This window comes from Pan troglodytes, chromosome 21 (genome assembly GCF_028858775.2).
Source record: "Pan troglodytes isolate AG18354 chromosome 21, NHGRI_mPanTro3-v2.0_pri, whole genome shotgun sequence".
Taxonomy (NCBI): Eukaryota; Metazoa; Chordata; class Mammalia; order Primates; family Hominidae; genus Pan; species Pan troglodytes.
This window is the reverse complement of record NC_072419.2, coordinates 44219910-44240495: the sequence shown is the minus strand read 5'-3', so window position 1 is coordinate 44240495 and position 20586 is coordinate 44219910. Positions and strand designations below refer to the sequence as shown.

At 46.8% G+C, this 20586-nt stretch overlaps 1 protein-coding gene across 8 annotated transcripts in view; it reads left to right on the top strand.

Annotated features, from left to right (window-relative positions):
• The window catches only part of TTI1 (TELO2 interacting protein 1), a 49795-nt gene extending 30312 nt beyond the window's left edge, over positions 1-19483 (top strand). For 2 of the 8 annotated variants that reach the window (XM_063802933.1, XM_063802934.1), the window contains 6 exons: positions 356-504; positions 3804-3944; positions 5544-5748; positions 6035-6122; positions 13578-13680; positions 15814-16044. In XM_063802933.1, the coding sequence (XP_063659003.1) occupies positions 356-504; positions 3804-3944; positions 5544-5748; positions 6035-6122; positions 13578-13680; positions 15814-15966 (839 nt within the window). In that variant the 3' untranslated portion in view covers positions 15967-16044. Of the gene's footprint in view, positions 1-355; positions 2728-3803; positions 3945-5543; positions 5749-6034; positions 6123-13554; positions 13681-15813; positions 16045-18864 lie in introns of those variants that run through there. The other 6 variants (XM_514634.8, XM_009437184.5, XM_009437186.5 and 3 more) reach the window with 4 other exon arrangements.
• Positions 19484-20586: the final 1103 nt, after the last annotated feature.

Sequence of the window (20586 nt, the reverse complement as noted above, 5' to 3'; positions counted from 1 at the left end):
AAAATTAGTTGGGCATGGTGACATGCACCTGTAGTCCTAGCCACTCAGGAGGCTGAGGTGGGAAGATCACTCGACCCCATAAGTTTGAGATTGCAGTGAGCCGTGTTCACACCACTGTACTCCAGCTTGGACAGAGAAAGGCCCTGTCCCTAAAAAAAATAGGGACCTCATAAAATGCCATTATATGGCTATACCATGGTTTCTGTACCTATTCCCCCTTGAGTGGAGGTGTCTCAGTCCATTTATGCTGCTGTAACCAAATACCTAAGACTGAGTAATTTATAAAGAACAGAAATTTAGATATCTCTGTTTTATCACTCATACAACACTGCCCCCAGTTGTGCTCTTTTTCCAGAGGAACAGTCAGTCCCTCCCAAAGTGGACGAGAATGACACCCATCCAGATGTGGAGCCACCACTGCCATTGCAGATCCAAATAGCCATGGACGTGATGGAACGCTGCATCCACTTGTTGTCAGATAAAAATCTGCAAATCCGCCTGAAGGTCAGTGCGCAGCTGCTTCTCTGCATTCCCAGAGTAGCAGGACTAAGGTGTGGCCTGGTTGGCAGTGGCTACACGGATGAGCACGTAGCTCCCCTTATCTCCTGGTCCACGTGTGGTGGCCAAGAGAAGGCATCAAAAGGAATTTGTCTGTGGGGTGACAGTTTTACATCTTTCTGTGTCTGCTGAGATGCCAAAGGGAGCTAAGTCTCCTGCATTAAAAACCACAAGTTTTGGGGATTCACTGAATCTCCAAGGAAAAGAAAGCCATGTGCTTTGGAAAGGATATTATTTTCTCAGCTATGTAGGATGCAGGTTTTAATACTTTAATGAGATCATTCTTCCAAGCCTGACACTAGCCCTTATCTCTCTGTTTTCATTCTAGGGAAAACTTGAACACTTCCTAATATAGACTGGCTTGCTGGCAGTTTGCCAAGCAGCACCCCCATCAGCAAGGGCTGAAAGCATGTAGTAGTGACTGCAATAACAGGACACAGTGGGGTGGGGTAGAAGTGGGGGGCAGGGCTTTTAGAATCACCCTGGAGAAGACCTTACACCCAAAGGGAGACAGCATTCCTCCCTACCCCCAAGCAGGAGTGAGAAATACAACTGTTGGCCAGGCGCAGTGGCTCACGCCTGTAATCCCAGCACTTTGGGAAGCTGAGGTGGGCGGATCACCTGAGTTGGGAGTTTGAGACCAGCCTTACCAACATGGAGAAACCCCATCTCTACTAAAAACACAAAATTAACCGGGCATGGTGGTGCATGCCTGTTATCCCGGCTACTTGGGAGGCCGAGGCAGGAGAATCACTTGAACCCAGGAGGCAGAGGTTGTGGTGAGCCAAGATCATGCCATTGCACTCCAGCCTGAGCAACAAGAGTGAAACTTTATCTCAAAAAAAAAAAGAGAGAGAAACACAACTGCCTTAGTGACTCACTGTTAGTAATGAGTGTACATTGCCTTGCTCAGGGGTGATGGGCTAGGAAACCCTGATCCACAGATTATCTCAAATCTCAGCGCCTGTGTTGTGTGGAGTTTGTTTAGTCTTCCCAAGACAGCTCTTAGCATTCATCTGTTGTTCCATTCAGCAAGCACTTACCTTTTTACCTGCACGGCTTTAATGTAGGTGCCTGGCTGATACATTCAACATACTGCTGTATATCCTTCAAGACCTTCCTTTTTGTAGAGGATTTGTAGCAGCTGTATACATACCATAATTATTAAGAACATCAGTGTTGGAGTCAGACCTACATACCTGAGTCAGTCCAAATCCTGTTTCTGCCTCTTATTAGCCATGTGACCTTGAGTAAGTTAATTCATCATGTTGAGCCTTAGCATCTTCATCAGTAAAATGAAGATGATGGTACCTACCTCACAGCGTTGTTGATTATAAATATAAAACAGCATGAAATAAGACACATACACTCATTCATGTGCTAAATGCTTATTGAGGACTAGTGCAGGTCAGGCAGAGGATGTGTAGAGGGGATGATGCAGACACAATCCCTGTCTTCATGGAACTCCCTGTCTTTTGTGGGGAGAGAGGCAATACACAGACTCATACATATTGGAGAAAGGCTGTCAAGGTAATAGCACGTTCTATTTGATAGAAAATAGTAATTCACCCATGCAGCAGATACGTGTTGGGAACCTACTCAGTGCAAAACCCTGCTGACTAAGACAGAGCTTACCTTCTGATTTAGCCTAGGTCATCGGGGAAGGCCTCTCTGAGGTGGTAACATTTCTCAAGGCTGAGAAGGAGGCAGCCCTGCAAAGGGGCAAGGAGAACATTCCAGGCAGAGGGGAAATGTGCATCTTTGAGTCAATGAAATATAATGTAACTTGTCCCATTAATGACAGAGCTCAAATTCCAAGCCTGTCAGTGATACCAAAGCCATTTCCACTCTGCTCCCCTGATCCCCTGCTCCCCACTGTGCAGCTGAGCTTTCTCTTACTCCCTGGCCTAATTATTCACCCCTCAATGGCAGGGTCTCTTCTGTTCCAGTCTCAGTGTGGACCAGCACATAGTAGGCGCCCAGTAGGGTTTACTGCTTTGTGTTGGCCGGCTTCTCTCTGTCTTGCAGACTAACGAGTGCCTCGCCCTGTGAAGGTTGGGCGTCCATGTGGGAGGGAAGCCTGCGCTGGCCGCCCACGCGGGAGGGAAGCCTGCGCTGGCCGTCATACTGACCGCTGCCTGTGACACTGATGCAGGCAGTCTCTTTTCAGTGAGTTTGAGATATAAGAGATCAGGAAACAAGGAAGGTAAAATATCAGTTTATATGTAGGGTAGCCTAACCCTTTCTGGTGAGATTAACCTGTACCTCAACTGCCTGCTGGGCCTCTCCATGTAGTGGTAACAGAACTTGGTCTCCCCTAGCCGCTCAACTTTCTCCTCCCGCGTGCTCCCCATCTCATTCAGTGGCATCTGCATCTCTTCAGTTGCTACCCCTGAACCGAAGCAGCTCTTTTCAAACCCTCACTTCCCCTCCCCAGTATCCAGTCCTTCAGCAATTTAAGCCACGTCATCTCCAAAACAGATATCCAGTCCTTTCACTTCTCTCCTCTGCCGCCATCACGCGGCCACATCACTTTGCTCCTCTCATGTGGATCCTAAAGGGCCTCTTTGTTTCTCTGTCACCCTTCAAGTCTCTTCTCCACTCAGCAGCCAGAATGACCTTTCTAAAACATGAATTGTATCATGTCACTTTCCTGCTTAAAACACTTTGACGACTCCCCACTGCACTTAGTACAAAATAAAAAAAATTCCTAACAAACCCCTTTGTAGTTGGGCCCCGTTTTACCTCTTCTCTGTAATGCTCCACGCTGCCCTTCTTTCACTTCTTATGAAAGCTCTGTTCCACCTCTGAGTCTTCCTCATCACGGTTTCCAGTTGCATGAATCTTCACAGAACTAACTCCTACTCATCCTTTGTGTCTTCTTTTAGAAGCTCCTTCCCCAGCGAAGCCTTCCCAACAGTCTGTGGTTTAGATCCTTCCCCTCGTTTCTTTGCATTTCACCTTTGACTTCCCTTCTTGTCCCAATTGCTAATCATCTCTTCATTTAGGCGTTATCTAATTAAGGTCTTTCCCCAGCTGACCATGAACCCTGCGAAGGCAAGGAAACGTGTATTTTGTCCCTGTGTGTCCCCTCAGTACCCAGCTAGTGCTTGGCATGTAGTCAGCACTCAGAAAACAATTATCCAATTAATATGTTTCTAAATGTTATTCTTTGAAAATGGTGACTTGATCCCAGGTATCTGTTTTCAAGCCTATACCATCTGCTGAAATCGTGTCTCTTTCAGGTCTTGGATGTGCTGGATCTGTGTGTGGTTGTTCTTCAGTCCCACAAAAACCAGCTGCTTCCCTTGGCTCATCAGGCCTGGCCCTCGCTCGTTCACCGACTCACACGGGACGCCCCCCTGGCAGTGCTTAGAGCCTTCAAGGTACTGCACCAGCATCCCCCATGGTCTGTTGTGAGGGTAGAGTTAGTAGGCACAGAGCTCACCGGGGCCTTTTGGATTGGTTCTCTTCACCCGATTGCAATGTCACATACTGTGAAGAAAGTATAGAAACATAAGAAAAGCACAAAGAAGAAAGTAACAGTCTCCTTTTGAACTTGAAGCAGATGAACTAGTAGATGAAAAGGCCAGGCAGTAAGCTCAGCACTCCTCCACAAAGGAGTTTGTCTCCTTACAACCACTTTGCAAGGTAGGTATATTGTCTTTACTTTTGGCAGAGGAAGAAAGAAGCTCAGAGAAGTTAAGGAATTTTCTCACCATCGAACAGCCCTGTAATCCCAGCACTTTGGGAGGCGGAGGCAGGTGGATCACAAGGTCAGGAGTTCAAAACCAGCCTGGCCAAGATGGTGAAACCCTGTCTCCACTAAAAATACAAAAATTAGCTGGGCGCAGTGGCAGGCGCCTATAATCCCAGCTACTCAGGAGGCTGAGGCAGGAGAATTGCTTGAACTCAGGCTTCAGAGGTTGCAGTGAGCCAAGATCGTGCCACTGCACTCCATCCAGCCTGTGCGACAGAGTGAGACTCCATCTCGAAAAAAGAAAGAGATTAAGGGAGAGGGAGGTGGTATTGCTAAATCTTATCCAGATGTACTGCAGGGCGGGGTTTGGTGAGAATTAATAGGTTGTCTGAAATAACAGCAAGCATAGAAAAATGAAAAAAAATAAAGATGTGTACACAATAACTGAGGCTGCTTTCCCCATGCGCAGACATGATGATGACACTGAGGTCTATAGAAGCTGTGCCATTCAGCTGAGGGACCTAAAATGCAGCCTTGTTCTCTGCAAAATGAGCAAACACTGTGCTGGTTATGCCTTGCTTACCAATTTTTAAAGAAATTCCTATTATCCTGTATACTCAGTCTTGTGCAGCAGGGCAAAACATTTCAATATGTTCTGCTAGAGAAAGTTTAAAACAAGACATGCAAAGAAACTATCTGTTCTGAAAGATAGAATGAGGGTGATGTGCATAAGAGATTGTGCAGCTGAACAGAAGGAACACCGAGTCGGCTGCAACTTCAGGGACCCTGCCTTGGTTCAGCCCAGGGACCTCGGCCCAGTCACTAACCTCCTGATGCCTGCATGTGGCAGCAGCTGGACCATAGTATTTGTGTTTGCTCAGCTAGCTAGAGTTAAAAGCATACATATTTTCTCAAGGGATGTTAGGAAGATTCAAGAAATGATCTATGTGAACTGCTTTAAGCTCTTCTCTTTTTTTTTTTTTTTTTAACAAAAATGGGAGGGAAATCAAGATATTAATCATATTATTCATCCAACCCAAGATTCCTTTGAATTATTCCCCATGTAATCTGTATTTATGGGTAGAAGCAGCCATGCCTTGGGAGCAGAGACCTCCAAATTCATAACTGTCAGAATCACAAACCATGGGCAAGGAATTAACAGCAGTAATTCTATTTTTTTTTTTTTCCAAGCAGAGACCTAGATGAAATCGAATTACCAAGCATTCTTTAGCTCTCTTGCTGCCTTGGCAATGTTCACTCACCAGGTTGGGGGCTGTTTCTGCAGGTTTTACGTACCCTGGGAAGCAAGTGTGGTGACTTTCTTCGCAGCCGGTTCTGCAAAGATGTCCTGCCAAAGCTGGCTGGCTCCCTAGTCACCCAGGCCCCCATCAGTGCCAGGGCTGGACCAGTTTACTCGCACACGCTGGCCTTCAAGTTGCAGCTGGCTGTCTTACAGGGCCTGGGCCCCCTCTGTGAGAGACTGGACCTAGGTGGGTACCAGGCAGTTCCACCTGAACACACACACTTAGCATCTGTCTCACCCCTGCCATCATGCCCTCTGCTCAGTCGTGCCCCCCTCCCCTCCCCTCTGTGTACCTCCTTCCGTCTTATTTTGGCCTCATTTGTCCATTTATCTTGATGTGTTCTTTGGCGGGATGGAGTAGAGAGCCCAGGGCATCTTGCCTAGCTGTTGCAGTTTCTCCAGACACAGTTGGTCACTGCTTGTCCCAAATGAAGTGCAAGGGCTGATGCTTGTTTTGTTTTTCTTTTCTGCAGGTGAGGGTGACCTGAATAAAGTGGCTGATGCCTGCTTGATTTACCTCAGTGCCAAACAGCCCGTGAAATTACAAGAGGCTGCCAGGAGGTACGTCTGCCTGATCATCCGCATCCCTTTACGTTTGTTCTAAATTACAGATGATTTGCTAATGGCAAGCAGAGTTGAGGCATCTCTGCTCTTTTCTCTGTCTCCCTGCCAGGTTAAGATAATTCTTTAACTGTGCCAGCACTAGAGATGGTATTTTTACTAGATGTGTTTCTCTTTGCCAGTAACCTTTTCCTCTGCTGCAAAGTCAGCAACAATTCCAGAGGGTCAAGAAGCAGAAAGACGGTGTGCTAGAGAGGACTCAGCACCCTCCTGGTTGGAGGGGAATCTGCTTCTAGGCCTGGAGACCAGGTGCCTGGCACTTCTTCATGCCTTGGCTTCTTCAACAGCAAAGTGAAAGTGCTGGGTTCCTGATATGGCATATGTCGACTCCACGGCAGGTCTTAGATGGGCATCGGTGCCATGAACCCTCACAAGTGCAAAGCAAAATTGTTTGTGTGCAGGCAGGTGCACATGTGCCTTTTTCTAATAGGAACCATTCATAGGTTCTAATAGGAATCTGTGACCCGAAGAACATGAAGAGTTGCCAGACTAATGGCTTAAAGGGCCTTTTCTGATTCTGAAACTAGATGATTCCAATTTCTAAGAGTTTGACCATGCTTATTTGAGAAAAGCTGTATCACCTCTAGGAGAAGAAGCTGTTGCTGGTTACTTTAGGACTAAGAGCTAAAACTCTGAGCACAACAGCATTCCCCAGACATGAGACCCCAAATCTACTCTGCCCCTCTTCTCCAAGCTTTCCTTCCAGGTGGGAGCAGCCTGCATCCTGGAACTGCCATCCCAGGGTAGGTCTGCTGCTGGGGCGAAAGCTGGACCTGGCACTCTGTGCCGCTCTGAGCCCTGCAGCTCCTTCAGCCTCACCAGCTTCACGCCTGCAGCGGAATCCCTGCTTCTTCCTAGCTTCTAGAGGCACATCTCTGATCCTCTTCAGTGGGGTGGGAGTTAGGAGTCAACTCATTCCCTGAGGGGTGGAAAGGCTGCTCTGACTGTGCAGTGAGGAGAGCCAGCTTGCTCCTTAGAAACCTTGCACTCCCTGGGAGTGATGGTAATATCTTCTTGAATTGATTTATTGTCCTTTGCTGTTTTTTGCTCTTGATTTCCCGTTTCCTTTTTTTTTTTCCTGTCCCTTTCCCGTCACATCCCTTAGTCCCAGAATCAGTCATAGTTTCGTGAGCACAGGGGCGCATCCTAACCAGCTTCTGTCCCCAGGCATTTTTATTCCGTACAGAATCAATTTAGGGTGAAAATAGTCCTCCCTGGGCGGTGCCCCTGGAGCTGATTGTGCTGTGATTTAAAGAGCAACTCAAGAACATAATGAGTTTATCTTGAAGTAAATCCTTTTAGATGCCTATTACAACCAAGAGTTAAAGGTCTGATTTTCACATTCCCCATCCATTCTATTTTTCCTACACCCACTCCATCCCATCCTTCAAGTTTAGAACCATCAAATAAGCTAATATTCTCAATTCATTATCTTTTCATTTCTGATTCTCTTTTTTGCTGCTGAAAGCAATTAAACCCGGAATTGGACCTTGCTGAATCTTGAGCTGGTGTTCAGGGAGCCTCAGGTGGAGGAACACGCAGCCCCACCACTTGACCGCAGCTCCCTTTGTTTGCTCCAGCACATTCCGTTCAAGTGTTAAGTCAGATGGCCTCCCTCCTGATGGGCAGGGAGGGGGAGGAAGAGCTAGGTGGATTGCTTCACACATGTCACTTGCAAACTTATCTTGAAGTTGGGAAAAAAAATCAGTCTTGATCCTTGATCAAGAGCTGATTTGGCATCTTGATGCTGAAATTAATAAGCTCTCTAAGTGGGAGAAGAAGCCTGAGACAATAGGAAACCTGGTCTCTCTGTGAGCCTCATTACCGCATGGAGAGAGGGGTGGGTGGGTGGGCCACTTAGTATGGAAAAGTCATACCTGGCGGCTGGGTGCGGTGGGTGGCTTACGCCTGTTATCCCAGCGCTTTGGGAGTCTGAGGCAGGCAGATCACGAGGTCAGGAGTTCAAGACCAGCCTGGCCAACATGATGAAACCCTGTCTCTACTAAAAATACAAAAAGTTAGCTGGGCATGGTGGCAGGAACCTGTAATTCCAGCTACTTGGGAAGCTGAGGCAGGAGCATCACTTGAACCTGGGAGGCGGATGTTGCAGTGAGCCAAGACCGCACCACTGCACTCCAGCCTAGGTGACAGAGTGCAGTCTGTCATACCTACTAGTACTGAGGAACCAAGTCCCCTGCATGAGGTGGAGTCCCATCTCAGCACATGGCCCTGCCATCCATCCTGTTGTTTGTTCTTAATTCTTCTCTTTCCTTCACACCCTACATCCATGACCAAAAGTAAAGCCCGCCTACTTCACTTGGAAAATTGCTCTCAAAACGACACCTCCAAGCCACTAGGCCAGGCCAGGCCACCATCATCTCCCACCAGAACAACAGACCTCACCACTGGTCCTACTTCCAGTCCTGCCCCTCTAGGTATTCTCCATACTGCAGTCAGAGTGACACACTTACACACGCTTACCCTCATGGGAGAAGAGAAAGCTGTGTTCGTTGCAAGGGCCCAAGTGGGAACCTTGGCTTAGTATTCAGGAAAGCCAGAGGTAGTGAGTTTCCGACCCTAGGCAGATGACCAGCTTGTTTTGGAAGTGGCTCTCCTGTCTGCCAGAGGGCTGGTGAGGGAAGCTCTCAGGGCAGGAGGCTGCTCCGAGGCCTCCTGTCTTCTGGAAGGAGAGGGATGTGCACCAGCCCTGTAGAGCAGCCATGTCTGTGGGCCCCTCTGGCAGGTGGGCTTAGGACCTCCAAGGGGCGCCTTCATCGAGTTGGGGTGGAGGCAGACTTGGCAGCCCCATGAGAGTTCATCTTTATGTGCATCATGCTTGGGTTTTTCCTTGCTCCCATTTGCTTTTCCTGGCTCCAAAGAATGACCAAACCAGTGTTTGCTTTTTTAATTTGCCATATTAAATATAGCCTTTGTGGCAGGCTTTTACATCCAGGCAGTAAACTCTAGAAATGGACATTGATCAGGGGGTGGTTGATGTAACCGAGGTTGTAAATGCTAAGAACGGAGATGCCATTCCAGTTTAATGCTTTTATCTAGCAAATGTGCCTTGTATGGAGGGGGCATAAATCTTCCAACTGGGGGAGGCATGGGGGAGGGGCAGGGGACGGTGGGGGCAGGGTGTGACCTTGCTGTGTGTTACCACCAGGTGTCACTGTTAACTGGCAATGCAAAAAAAAAAAAGCCAGCTCCCCCAAAGTCCCTCTAGTTAAGTAACTTCAATGGATAACAAATGTGCAAATCATATTTGTGGTGTGGGAGGAGGGCTTAGCATACCAGGAGCTAAAAATAAGACAGTGTCCCTGAGGGTAGGCATTGGATTACAGACAACAGGTCAGATCAGCCACACCCCCATCTCAGCCAACTGCAGTGGCAAACTTTGCTGATTGAAATTCTCAGTCTCCAGGATGTCTCCCGGCATGCCCTGGGCCTTCACAGTTGTGTGCCTTTCTGTCCAGGTAGCTTTTGCCTCCTGTACGTGAAAGGAATTTGAAAAGAGAGCATACACCCCAAATTTCTGTTTGTCCTTCAAGTCCATACATGTACTTAGCCTAGTTGAACTCCATTAAAACCATACTCCTTGGGCCAATCTCTTAGCAGACTCTGAGACTCCCTGGCTTTTGCAGTGAGGTTTTATATCATCCAATGAGCCTTTTACCCTGGGCTAAAAGGAAACAAAACTAGACAATACTTTTCAAATTTTTGAAAAGATGAAGTCAGGCCGTGTGCTGTGGCTCACGCTTGTAATCCCAGCACTTTGGGAAGCTGAGGTGGGAGAATCACCTGGGCTCAGGAGCTCCAGGCCAGCCTGGGCAACATGGCGAAACCCTGTCTCTACTGAACATATAAAAATTAGCCAGGCGTGGTGGTGTGCACCTGTTGTCCCAGCTACTTGGGAAGCTGAGGCAGGAGGATCACCTGAGCCTTGGAAGGTTAAGGCCATAGTGAGCCGTGATCACACCACTGCACTCCAGCCTGGGCAACAGAGTGAGACCCTGTTTCAAAAAAAAAAGAAGAAGATGAAGTCAGTGCCCAACAAGTCTCATAATAGAAAAATAAAGCTTTTAGGATGCTTGGCCTCCACCCCCAGTCCTACTCCCACCTGCTAACCCCAGAGCCCAGATAGGGATGCAGGGTGCCAGCAGGTGGTGACCAGCTGGTGTACCTTCTGGCCACGCAAGTCCTGGATGCTGTTATTGCTGTAGCCCCTGATGGGGCGCTGGGGAGGTTGCCATTCCAGCTCCCTCTGCCTCGCCATTGTGTGTGAGAGAAAAAGTAGCAGTCTTGCTTTGGACAAACCGAGGTTCAGATCTTACTCGCCATGTGACCTTGAGCAAATGATTTAGCTTCGTTTCATTTTCTTCCTCTGTAAACTGGGGGTGATGAAAACTCCATTCTCATAGGGTGCTTGTGGATGAATCACATTAGTATGTCCAAGGAGTCTCCAGGTACTGTTCTAGGGACTGGAATTAGAGGGAACAAGATAGGGGCCTCTACCCTCTGCTTATGTTCTGAAGGTATATTTACATCTGTGTACACACCTATGTGGGGTACATGTATGTAAGTTTCCCAAATATGTTATACATGATGTGTATGTTACACATACACATAGACACTGGCCACAGAATTTCTAGTTGTAAGCCTGCTTCATCTTTACTAAAATCTGAACTGGGGATTTCACCTCAAAAGGATCTTTCATGTTAATTGTGCCACCACTGTTTGCAGAAGTCAGGACCGGGTTTGAAGGTTCATTTACTGACTGACTTCCCTGCTCCCTTTCTAGCAGTAGGATCCCATCCCATCAAAGAACCAGCTGGTGCCTTCAAACCCTGGATGAACACAGACTGGCACAGGCTCATTCATTTCATCCCTGTCAGAGCCCCAACTCCTCTCTTTACCCACACATGAGCCTATTATATTTGAACGGATGAGGAGCCACAGAGGTGATCCATTAGTTCAGCTGAGCTTGAAATTAGTAGCTCATCCCCTTAAATGGTGTGGGCAGTTTGGCTGAGCTTGGACTGCAAAGCTGTTCCCCCTTGGATTGCACCCAGCATGGAAATGAGGACACACCTAATATTTTTTCCTTTTGACACTTGATTAATAGTTGACAAATCCAAACCCAAGTAGTTAGCTTTCCTATTATCCATCTTTTGACAGGCATTGCTGGTTTTCTTTTTGAGTCCCATTGTTCTAAAAATACACTCAGATCTGAAGCTGTTCACTGTGCATATATAGGCCTGATTTCATGGTGTCAAAGATAAGAGACATCTGGCAGGCAGATTACAAACAAAGTGGGTTGCTGGGTTTCAGAACTGAAGGCAGGGACCTCTGGGCTACTTAAATCTACTTAAATTCAGTGCTGCCAATTCTGTCCCTTCTTCCTTGGTGTTGTCATGTCACTGATAACCTGCCAGGGTCAACCATCTTACCACCCGGTAGGAAAGCCAAGCGTGGGGTGTGTGTGCACAGTACATGCCGTGCCAGGTTGGGAGCAGAATGCTCTTGATGACAGATCGAGCCTGGTTGCAGCACCGCCTGCGCAAAGTGGGTTTTGGTCATCAGAGGCTGTGGTCGACCACAGGGTAGTCATTTCCTCACTCTGCAGGCTCTGTCATCCCTCTCGAACACCTCAGAGGCGTGGAAGTAAATGTTATCTCAGTACTGAGTAAATAAAGTAGCCAGGGAGATGATCTCTATTTGTCTTATTGTATAGATGTATTTTAAAAGATTTTTATTGGGTCTCTTATGATGAGCCAAGTGCTGTGTTGAGAGTTGAAGATTTTCAGAGATAACTACCAAGGCCTCACATTGTTGTTCAATAGCAAGATAACCTTGGCAAATTAATTCACTTCTCAAAGTCTCTGTTTTCTCATCTATAAGACCGAAAAAAGCATATATGGTATTTTGCTTATTTCACCTACTACAATGACGACAAGTATTCAGTAAAGTCAGGTAGCACAAAATACCACCACAGAGTAAAAGTCACTAAATAGTAGTTGTGAATCATTATTTAAATTTCTTCTTATTCCAAAAATGACTTGGAACATCTTATAAATTGTTTGCAACAAAGAAAAAAGGAAGGAAGTGAAGAAATTTTTTAAATGGAAAAATAACAGCAAAAACAAGATGAGACTGAGTTGAGGTTAATATAGACAATACAGTTAGAGCCCTGCACCCTTGCTAGAGAGGAGCTTTCAGAGTGGCTCTGTGCTTCCTGACAGACAGCAAAGAGGAAAATGGTACAGGAAGTACCTGAATAAGAGTTTTTAAAAAGAAAAGGAAAGAAAGCTTTTCAGAAAGAAGCATGGCTTTCCTTATTACTGACGCTTGAGGAAAATTTCTCTGTGGGTCATCTTAAAAGAACACTGGGTACTGTTGTGACTAATATCCTCAACGTCCTTGCAGTAAATACAGAAGTACATTTCCTAGAGCTGTTTCTGAAGGCATCTGTGAGTGGAGGCTGCTGGCTTAGTGCCAGAGCACAGGTTACAGGAAAACAGTTCAGGCAGGAGGTGGGCAAGCCTACCTAGGCTGCTATGAAGATGTCTTTATCTTCAAGGATACATACCTTCCAGGGAGGGGCAGGAAACAATGTGGCCCGAGAGTGCAGCCAGCTGGGGGAAAGGTCCGAGTCAGCCCTCATAGTGCTCAGCACAGAATGCCACTTTGAAATCTGTGCCTAATACACTGTCGTGGGATCTAGGCTTGCAGGGTTCCTGGAGGCAGGAGAACTGGCCAGATGGAAAGGGCTGCTTTTAAATCTCGCCCCAGTGGGATTTAAACCCTCCTAGATTCTGGCTTATTTTTGAATTGTCTATAACAGATTGGACCTCTCAGCGCCATATCCTTTTAAATATGCGCAAAGCAATGGAATCATTCCTCTGCATTTATGATACTTTATCTTGTGGCACTTCAGAGGTATGGTTAGCATCATTTGCTTCTACTGGTGTTTATGGTTTTAAGTCCTGCCCTTGTTGCATTTAAATATTTTTGATATGGGTCTCTGTGTGAGTATGCATGTTGGCGTTAGATCGATAGATGAATGGTTTTGAACAGGTAAACATAGTTAAGTCAAACGAGCATGTATAGCTGCAAAGGTAATTGGTAGTATTTATTTGGAGAGTAAATCGTTGCTTCAAGTCATAATCCTCCATTTCCAACATTTAGAAATAAAAAACGACCTCCGTGCAGGGGAAGATAGCTAAATTGAATAGCAAGAAAGGACAGGCTTGAAATACTGGTTAACCAATGAACCGAGACCCATTAGAGTAAATTACCAAGTATAGAAACATAGCCCCACTGCTTGCTGGCTAGGACGCATCAACACCCTGAGCATCCATTTGTTTAAAAGGAAACACACAGCCTCCTTTGCAGCATCAGCATGCACAGAGTGATGGGAGAAGAGATGGCCAGAGAGGAGGAGAGTGTGGAGGCTATGCTGCCAGAGAGGGAACAACGGGAACACCAAAATAACTTAGTGAGTATGCCTGCTTTCCCACAAGTGAGCTTACTTTCCCACTGCATTTAACCGTGCCCACATAGAGAGAGCCTGTATCGTGTTCCTAAGGAGACATTTCTGAGTAACTTCTTTAGAAGCCCCAAATAAGTAAGCAAACAAACAGATCACAAAGCCACATGTTCTTTACCACTGGCATTTACCCTGATGGCTCATGAGAGCATTTTATAAATCCAGAAAGAGATGGAGAACAGCAGATCCCTCAAGCAAGTAATTGACACAGGAAGAATAGCCTGTCACCCAGGAGAGCTGGAAGCCCTGCATTTCAGTTACAGTTTATTTAGCTTCACTGGGCCTTCATTGGCTGGCGCTTTTCTAGATCTCTCTTTGAGCAGATGTTGTCTAGACAGAGATGGTGAGAACATATTCTGTAATATTTGCTCCTGCAGCAGAGCAGAGGGGGTTCTTTTTGGTTTTGCCATATTGAGAGGGTGGGGGTGGGTAATGATCCAGTGCCCATGATTGAAAACTCTCGTGGTCTGTTGGAGCTACCAGGGATCTTAGAACTGGTCTGGTCCACTCGCTCTTTACAGAGAAGCAACTTGCCGTGCCTCTCCTCAGGAAGCCATGCCTGGTGCCACCCGCACATCACTTCTAGGATGGCCCTTGCCACAGTGTGCCATGGGCCTCTGTGATCCCTTAGGCTACCCCAGCAGACAGGGAGCCCTGAGGGCAGAGCCTTTTTTGTCCCTCTCTCTTTGTGCCTCAAGCACCTCAATTAGGGCCTGGGCTGGACCAGGCTTTAGTAAACGTTTGATAAACCATGAAGAGATAAAACTTAAACCCAGCTGACCAGATTCCAGGAGCACGTTTCCTCCCTCCCCATTCCCACCTCCTCGCCCCCAGCTTGCTCACTAGGGGCACCCCCATACTGATCACGAAGGAAGGAGCCACTTCTGGTTTGGCATCTGGAGTTTATTAGGTACTTACTGATAGCCGTCAGTTGTAGATAGGGCTGAAGTGCAGGCAAATGGCTGCCTGCATGGAGTGAAATTCAATAAAACTGCATTTTAAGTGAAAAATCAGTATAAACACCAGGCTTCTTTGCCATGGAAACAGTTGCTTAGAAACTGCCTAACAGCGAGTTCTAAATTTTTTAAAGTCAAGTTATCATTTAAGCTACACGGCCTTACAGGTTATTGAGAGATAATCACTCGCCTCAGGACACTCGGAGGCATGTGGCACAGCTGAGTGCCTCCCGATACTCTGGGGACCAGATAATCTCTTGATAACTGTGCTCTCTGGAGCCACTGATTTGGGCCTGGGGGGAGGAGAAAGAAATTTTTGTTCAGGAGTTAAATGGTGTACATATATTTTTTAAAAAGTGTTTCTCTTTGGGTTTGAAAAAAGATGGAACTGGCCATTTGGCGTGTTCAACAGCCATCCCTGCGCATCGCAAAATGTATTGGGAACATTTTCCAGGCAGTTACCCCAGTCACTTCAAAGCAGAGGTCCTGTCTTTGTCTTCTGGCTTTGGCTTATGCAAAAGGAGTTTTCAACAACTTTGGCTTTCAGCTGTTCACTCTCTGGTTTCAGCTAAGGCTGGGCAGGAACTGGCCCCAGGACAAAGTGACACCAGAGTTTGGAACAAAGCCTGGCGCTAAGGACTCAGATCAGACCTCCTGGGCCTCAGGCTCAGCTCCCAGGGGCTTAAAGCCAACAAGGGTGCGGTTTGGAATTTGTCGTGTTTAGAGTTCAGCAGGCCGCATGCCTCTCGGAGTGAGAGCACAGCTACACTTGCCAGCCATCTGGTTGCATGGCACGGCATTTGCTCCCCACCTCAGGCATGCAGAGGACAAAGTATATTGCATTTGTTTCTTCCTGAAAATAATGGGTGAAATTAGAACATCATTGGCTGAGAACTGGGACACCCCCACCAAGTCAGTATGGAGAAAATTATGAGTGAAACAAAAGACAAATGTTTTGCCCTTTTCAGGGTATCTGAAAATTATCCATGGCATGGTAGTGCTGCTAAGATTGGTGGTGTTAATTATGCCTCAGATTCTGTGTCTGTCTCTCTCTTTCTGGAAGAAAAGAAGGAATACTGTTTTCATCATATACTTCAAAGTGTTGTCCTGCACCTCCTCTCCTCAGAGCCTCAGAACGACCTGTGAGGAGAGTGGGCCAGGTGTGATCATCTTTGGAGAAAGAGGAAACAGGTTCATGAGGCAAAATCACTTGCTCCAAGCCACAGAGGTGGGAGAAGGAACGTGCATTCCTGCCATTCTGGGGCATCTGCCCCTTTAAGAGCAAAGAAATGAGACCCAAAACAGTCCTTCCAAGAGTTTGGCTCTTGCTTAATAAAAGAAGGTGAACTTTGCACAAGTTTTTCCTTTGCTTTTCTGTTAATATTTTATGTGGATATCTTGCAGGGCAAAAAGAGTGGCTTATTTTCTTTTCCTTTCCTGCCAACAAATACGACATTCATATTTAGCATGTTAAAAAGAGCTCAGAAAATGAACATTGCAGCATTTTCATGCTGTGTAAGTCAGAGCGCAGCTATGACTGAACTGGGTCGTGGCACCGCTTTGCTGGGTGTTGCCCAGATAAAAATATTCCTTGAAGCTGGGAGAGCACCATGCTGTAGCTTGAGAAATTGTTCCAGCTCTTGAAAGGGGAAAAAAATCAAATGAAACCATTTGCATTCTAACAGTCTTTGGCACCAGGGAAAACTGTCAACTGTGTCACGTGTAAATAGAAATCTGCTCCCCGCTTTTGGTGCGTTTGTTCATAATTTCCCTTGCCACTCTAATTATCAAAGATATTTTTATTTTTAAACAAAAATTGTCTCCCACGCAGGCCTCATCTTTCTGCGGTGAAGTGGAAACGATGAATTAGAATATTCTAATCACTTCTCCAACAACCACTGTGGAGGTTATAAACACAAGATTATCCTAGCAAAGAAAAGTAAATTGTTTGGACACAGAACAGGCCAGGAAAAAATTCAGTAGGCCAGGCCCGGTGCTCACACATGTAATCCTACACTTTGGGAGGCTGAGGAGGGTTGATCACCTGAGGTCAGGAGTTCAAGACCAGCCTGGCCAACATGGTGAAACCCCGTCCCTACTAAAAATACAAAAATTAGCCGGGCATGGTGATGGATGCCTGTAATCCCAGCTACTCAGGAGGCTGAGGCAGGAGGATCGCTTGAACCCAGAAGGTGAAGGTTGCAGTGAGCTGAGATCGCGCCATTGCACTCCAGCCTGGGCAACAGAGTGAGACTCTGTCTCAAAAAAAAAAAAAAAAAAAAATTCAGTGCCCTTGTCCACCCTCCCCACTCCCCCACTGCCTCCCTGACCTCCTTAGTGTATGTCCACTACACCTAAGGATGATATCAAGACTGGCTTCACGGTAAGACCCAAATCCCCTGAGGGTGCAGGTCTTTCATATTAGTGAAATTAAAACCCAGAATTTACTCCGACTTAGCAGGCGTTGAAGTTCCTATTTAATGCCCAGCAGTATGCAAGAGGCTCCTTAGAATAATTGCCAATAATAAAATGTGATTTATCAAATAGATACTATGTACTGTTAATTGGTAAATAGGGATCACGTGCTAGACTGTGTAGGGCTTGATCTGTGCTTTAAACCTCAGCAAAACCCTGAGTGAAGTACATCCCCCATTTTTGGAATGGGGAAACTGAAACAGGGCAAGCTGAATAATTTCCCAAAGCCACATAGCTAGTGATGCCTCTGATAATTTGAATCCTGTTAATAATCTTCCTTGTTCCTTCCTTGGTGGTGAGAGTTTAACCCCTCCTTCAGATCCTTTCGTAGAACTTAAGTATTCTAGAGAGGGTTGTCGTCTAAAGTCATTCATGTGCAATGTAGTAACTCACCATGTCCTCATTAAAATGAGAACTCATTCATTGTTACATGGACACATTGCAGGGGAAAAAAGAGAAACGAGAACCTGTTCAGTCAATATTAACTGGATGCTGACCACATGCCGTTCCAGGTGCCCGAGATACAGCAACCTACAGAACAGATGTGGTCCCTGGTCCCTGCCCTTGGGGAGCTTATGTTGTGAGGGAGACAATCAATGGTCAATATGTGCTAGGAAAGGTGTCCTGAAAGAGAAAAGTAAGGGGCAGCCTTACTTGGGCACAGTGGTGTGGGCAAAATGGCATGGGGAGCCCAGCCTCCGAGCAGGCGACGGTGAGCTGAGATGGGCAGACTAGCTGGGAGGCCCTGCTCACTGCGGGAGGGCCCCATTCTTCCAGGGATTGCCAAGTCGGACTGAATTGCCACCACGTATGAAGTTTACGCTTAGACTGCCCAACACAGTGGCCCTGGGCACGTGACTGATCTTTCAGAAATAGTATTTGAGCAGCTAAGAGGCAAGAGTTGTGACCCCAAAGTTCAGACGAAGATAAAAACCACCCTCGGTGGCTGTGGGGTGTCCAGTAGCCCAGGGCCCTTGAGCTCTGTCCCTGTCATGTGTCAGAGGACATCAGTGCTCTATCTCTGCCAAAGGTTACAGAGCAGAGCTCAGCCAGTCCTGCCCCAGGAGAATAAAGGAACCCTTTGACAGCCTGCCAAAGGCGGCATATTCTGTGGATCTGATCCCTGTGGGGAAACGGGCTCCTCACATGGGAGCCATGAGTGTCTGTTCACACCACCAAGTATCCATGGCTCTCAGCCAGGAAGGGTCCAACTGCCGACTTCAGCAGCGTGCTGGAGGACCATAATATTAAGGCTTGCTCAGGGCCCCCGAGCAGGACAGGCAGCCCTGCCCTGGGCCTGCCTCAACCCTGGGCTGGGCCTGTGAGCTGAGCAAAGCCTTTAAGAAAGGGTACACTCTGTCGTTTTTCTTCTTTGTGGAAGCTCCTGCTTTCTACTCTGGAACTCAACCTCTTTCTTTGCCAAGAGCTTGTTTGCTGTCAATATTGTTCTGCTCAGACTAATTACTGGTTTCTGTATGTCGATGGATATGAAACTGTTACCTGTATTTCGGTTGGGCTTTGGGACCATCCTACTGGTCCTGTCTTAGGAACTCAAGTGGGTTTTTTCTACTATTTGAAGTGACTTGATATTGTTATCAGTTTTTTGTCAAATAGCCCGGTAAACAGCCTCCTGGTTGGGGCTGTAGAATTCCCCGCCTTCCCTCTCTGTACCCTCTACTCACTCCTTTCCATCTCTCCACAGCGTCTTCCTCCACTTGATGAAGGTGGACCCAGACTCCACCTGGTTCCTCCTGAACGAGCTTTACTGCCCCGTGCAGTTCACACCTCCCCACCCCAGCCTCCACCCCGTGCAGCTGCACGGGGCCAGCGGGCAGCAGAACCCCTACACGACCAATGTGCTCCAGCTGCTCAAGGAGCTGCAGTGACCCTGCTCCCCCACCACAGAGGCCACCGATCCCTCCCCTACTGCCAGCCAGAAGCTGGGCTGACCCCACCCCGGCCATAGGCGGTGGCAGCGGCAGCAGAGAAGGTGAATTAGTTAGCCAATCGATTTATAAATTGATCGATCACACAACTGCTTAGAAATGGATTGAAGGAAAGTAGCTGACTATTATTTATATTTCATACCTTGTGTTTTCAAGTGACATTGTCTGGTGGCTCTAAGGGTTTAACTCCTTAGCCTACCATCTCTATAGCCCCAGCTCCCTCACAGGCCACACACACACACACACAAGAGGTCAGTTCCCCTCCATCTGCATACACCTCCCTGTCTTCAAATAATGAGATGGAACTAATTTGTTTTACCTAACCTGATCTTTGGGAAACAAACGGAAATAAAGACACTTCTTGGATTAAAAGTATGATCAAGAGCTCACTTTGAAGTTTTTTATTTAAACTGGGTGGTTTTTTTAAAATGAGTTTATATTCTTGAATGGTTAATATAGAACCATGGTATAAAATCCAAATCCAAGCAGTACAAAACAGAAAACAATGAAGAGTAAATCTCCCCCTCCCCATTTCCCAGCCGTCAGGTTTCTCTCTCCAAAGGCAACCACTCGTAACAATGTTTTGGTTACTTTTCAAGCAGCAGGTTAATTTTTTTTAACATTTTACTACGGGCAATAGTGTAAATTCCCATGTCCCCATGAACCTGGCTTCCCTGGCAGTCAGCATGTGGCCAGGCTTGCTTCCTCTGTGCCCCACCCATGTACCTCTCTCTCCACACCCCGGATTTTTTGAAGCAAATCCCAGATGTTACATTGAAACTTTTTTTAAACGTACAACCACAATACCATTATCACACCTAACCAAATGAACAATGATCCTTTAATATTGTCAGATATTTTCAGTGTCTAAATTTCCCCAGTGTATTTGGATCAGGATCCAAATAAGTGATATACATTGCTGGTATCAGTATATTCCCTAATAAATCTCTTTTAGGTCGGGTGCAGTGGCTCACGCCTGTAATCCCAGCACTTTGGGAGGCCGAGGTGGGCGGATTACCTGAGGTCAGGAGTTCGAGACCAGCCTGACCAACATGGAGAAACCCCGTCTCTACTAAAAATACAAAATTAGCTGGGCGTGGTGGTGTATGCCTGTAATCCCAGCTACTCAGGAGGCTGAGGCAGGAGAATCACTTGAACCCAGGAGATGGAGGTTGTGGTGAGCCAGGATTGTGCCATTGCACTCCAACCTGGACAACAAGAGCGAAACTCCATCTCTAAAATAAAAAATAAATCTCTTTTAATGTGTAGATTTCCCCCTCCACCTCTCTCTCATTTTCCTTGTAAGTTTTTTGGTGGAGAAACACGGTCATTTTTCCTACAGCATTTCCCACCGTCTGGATTTATTGATTGCATCCCTATGGAGGTCATTTCATGGGCCCCTCCTCTCACCTGTGTTTCCTGGCCATTGGGAGGCAGAGTAAGAGTCGTGATCAGGGTTGAGTCTCTTAGCTTTGTTT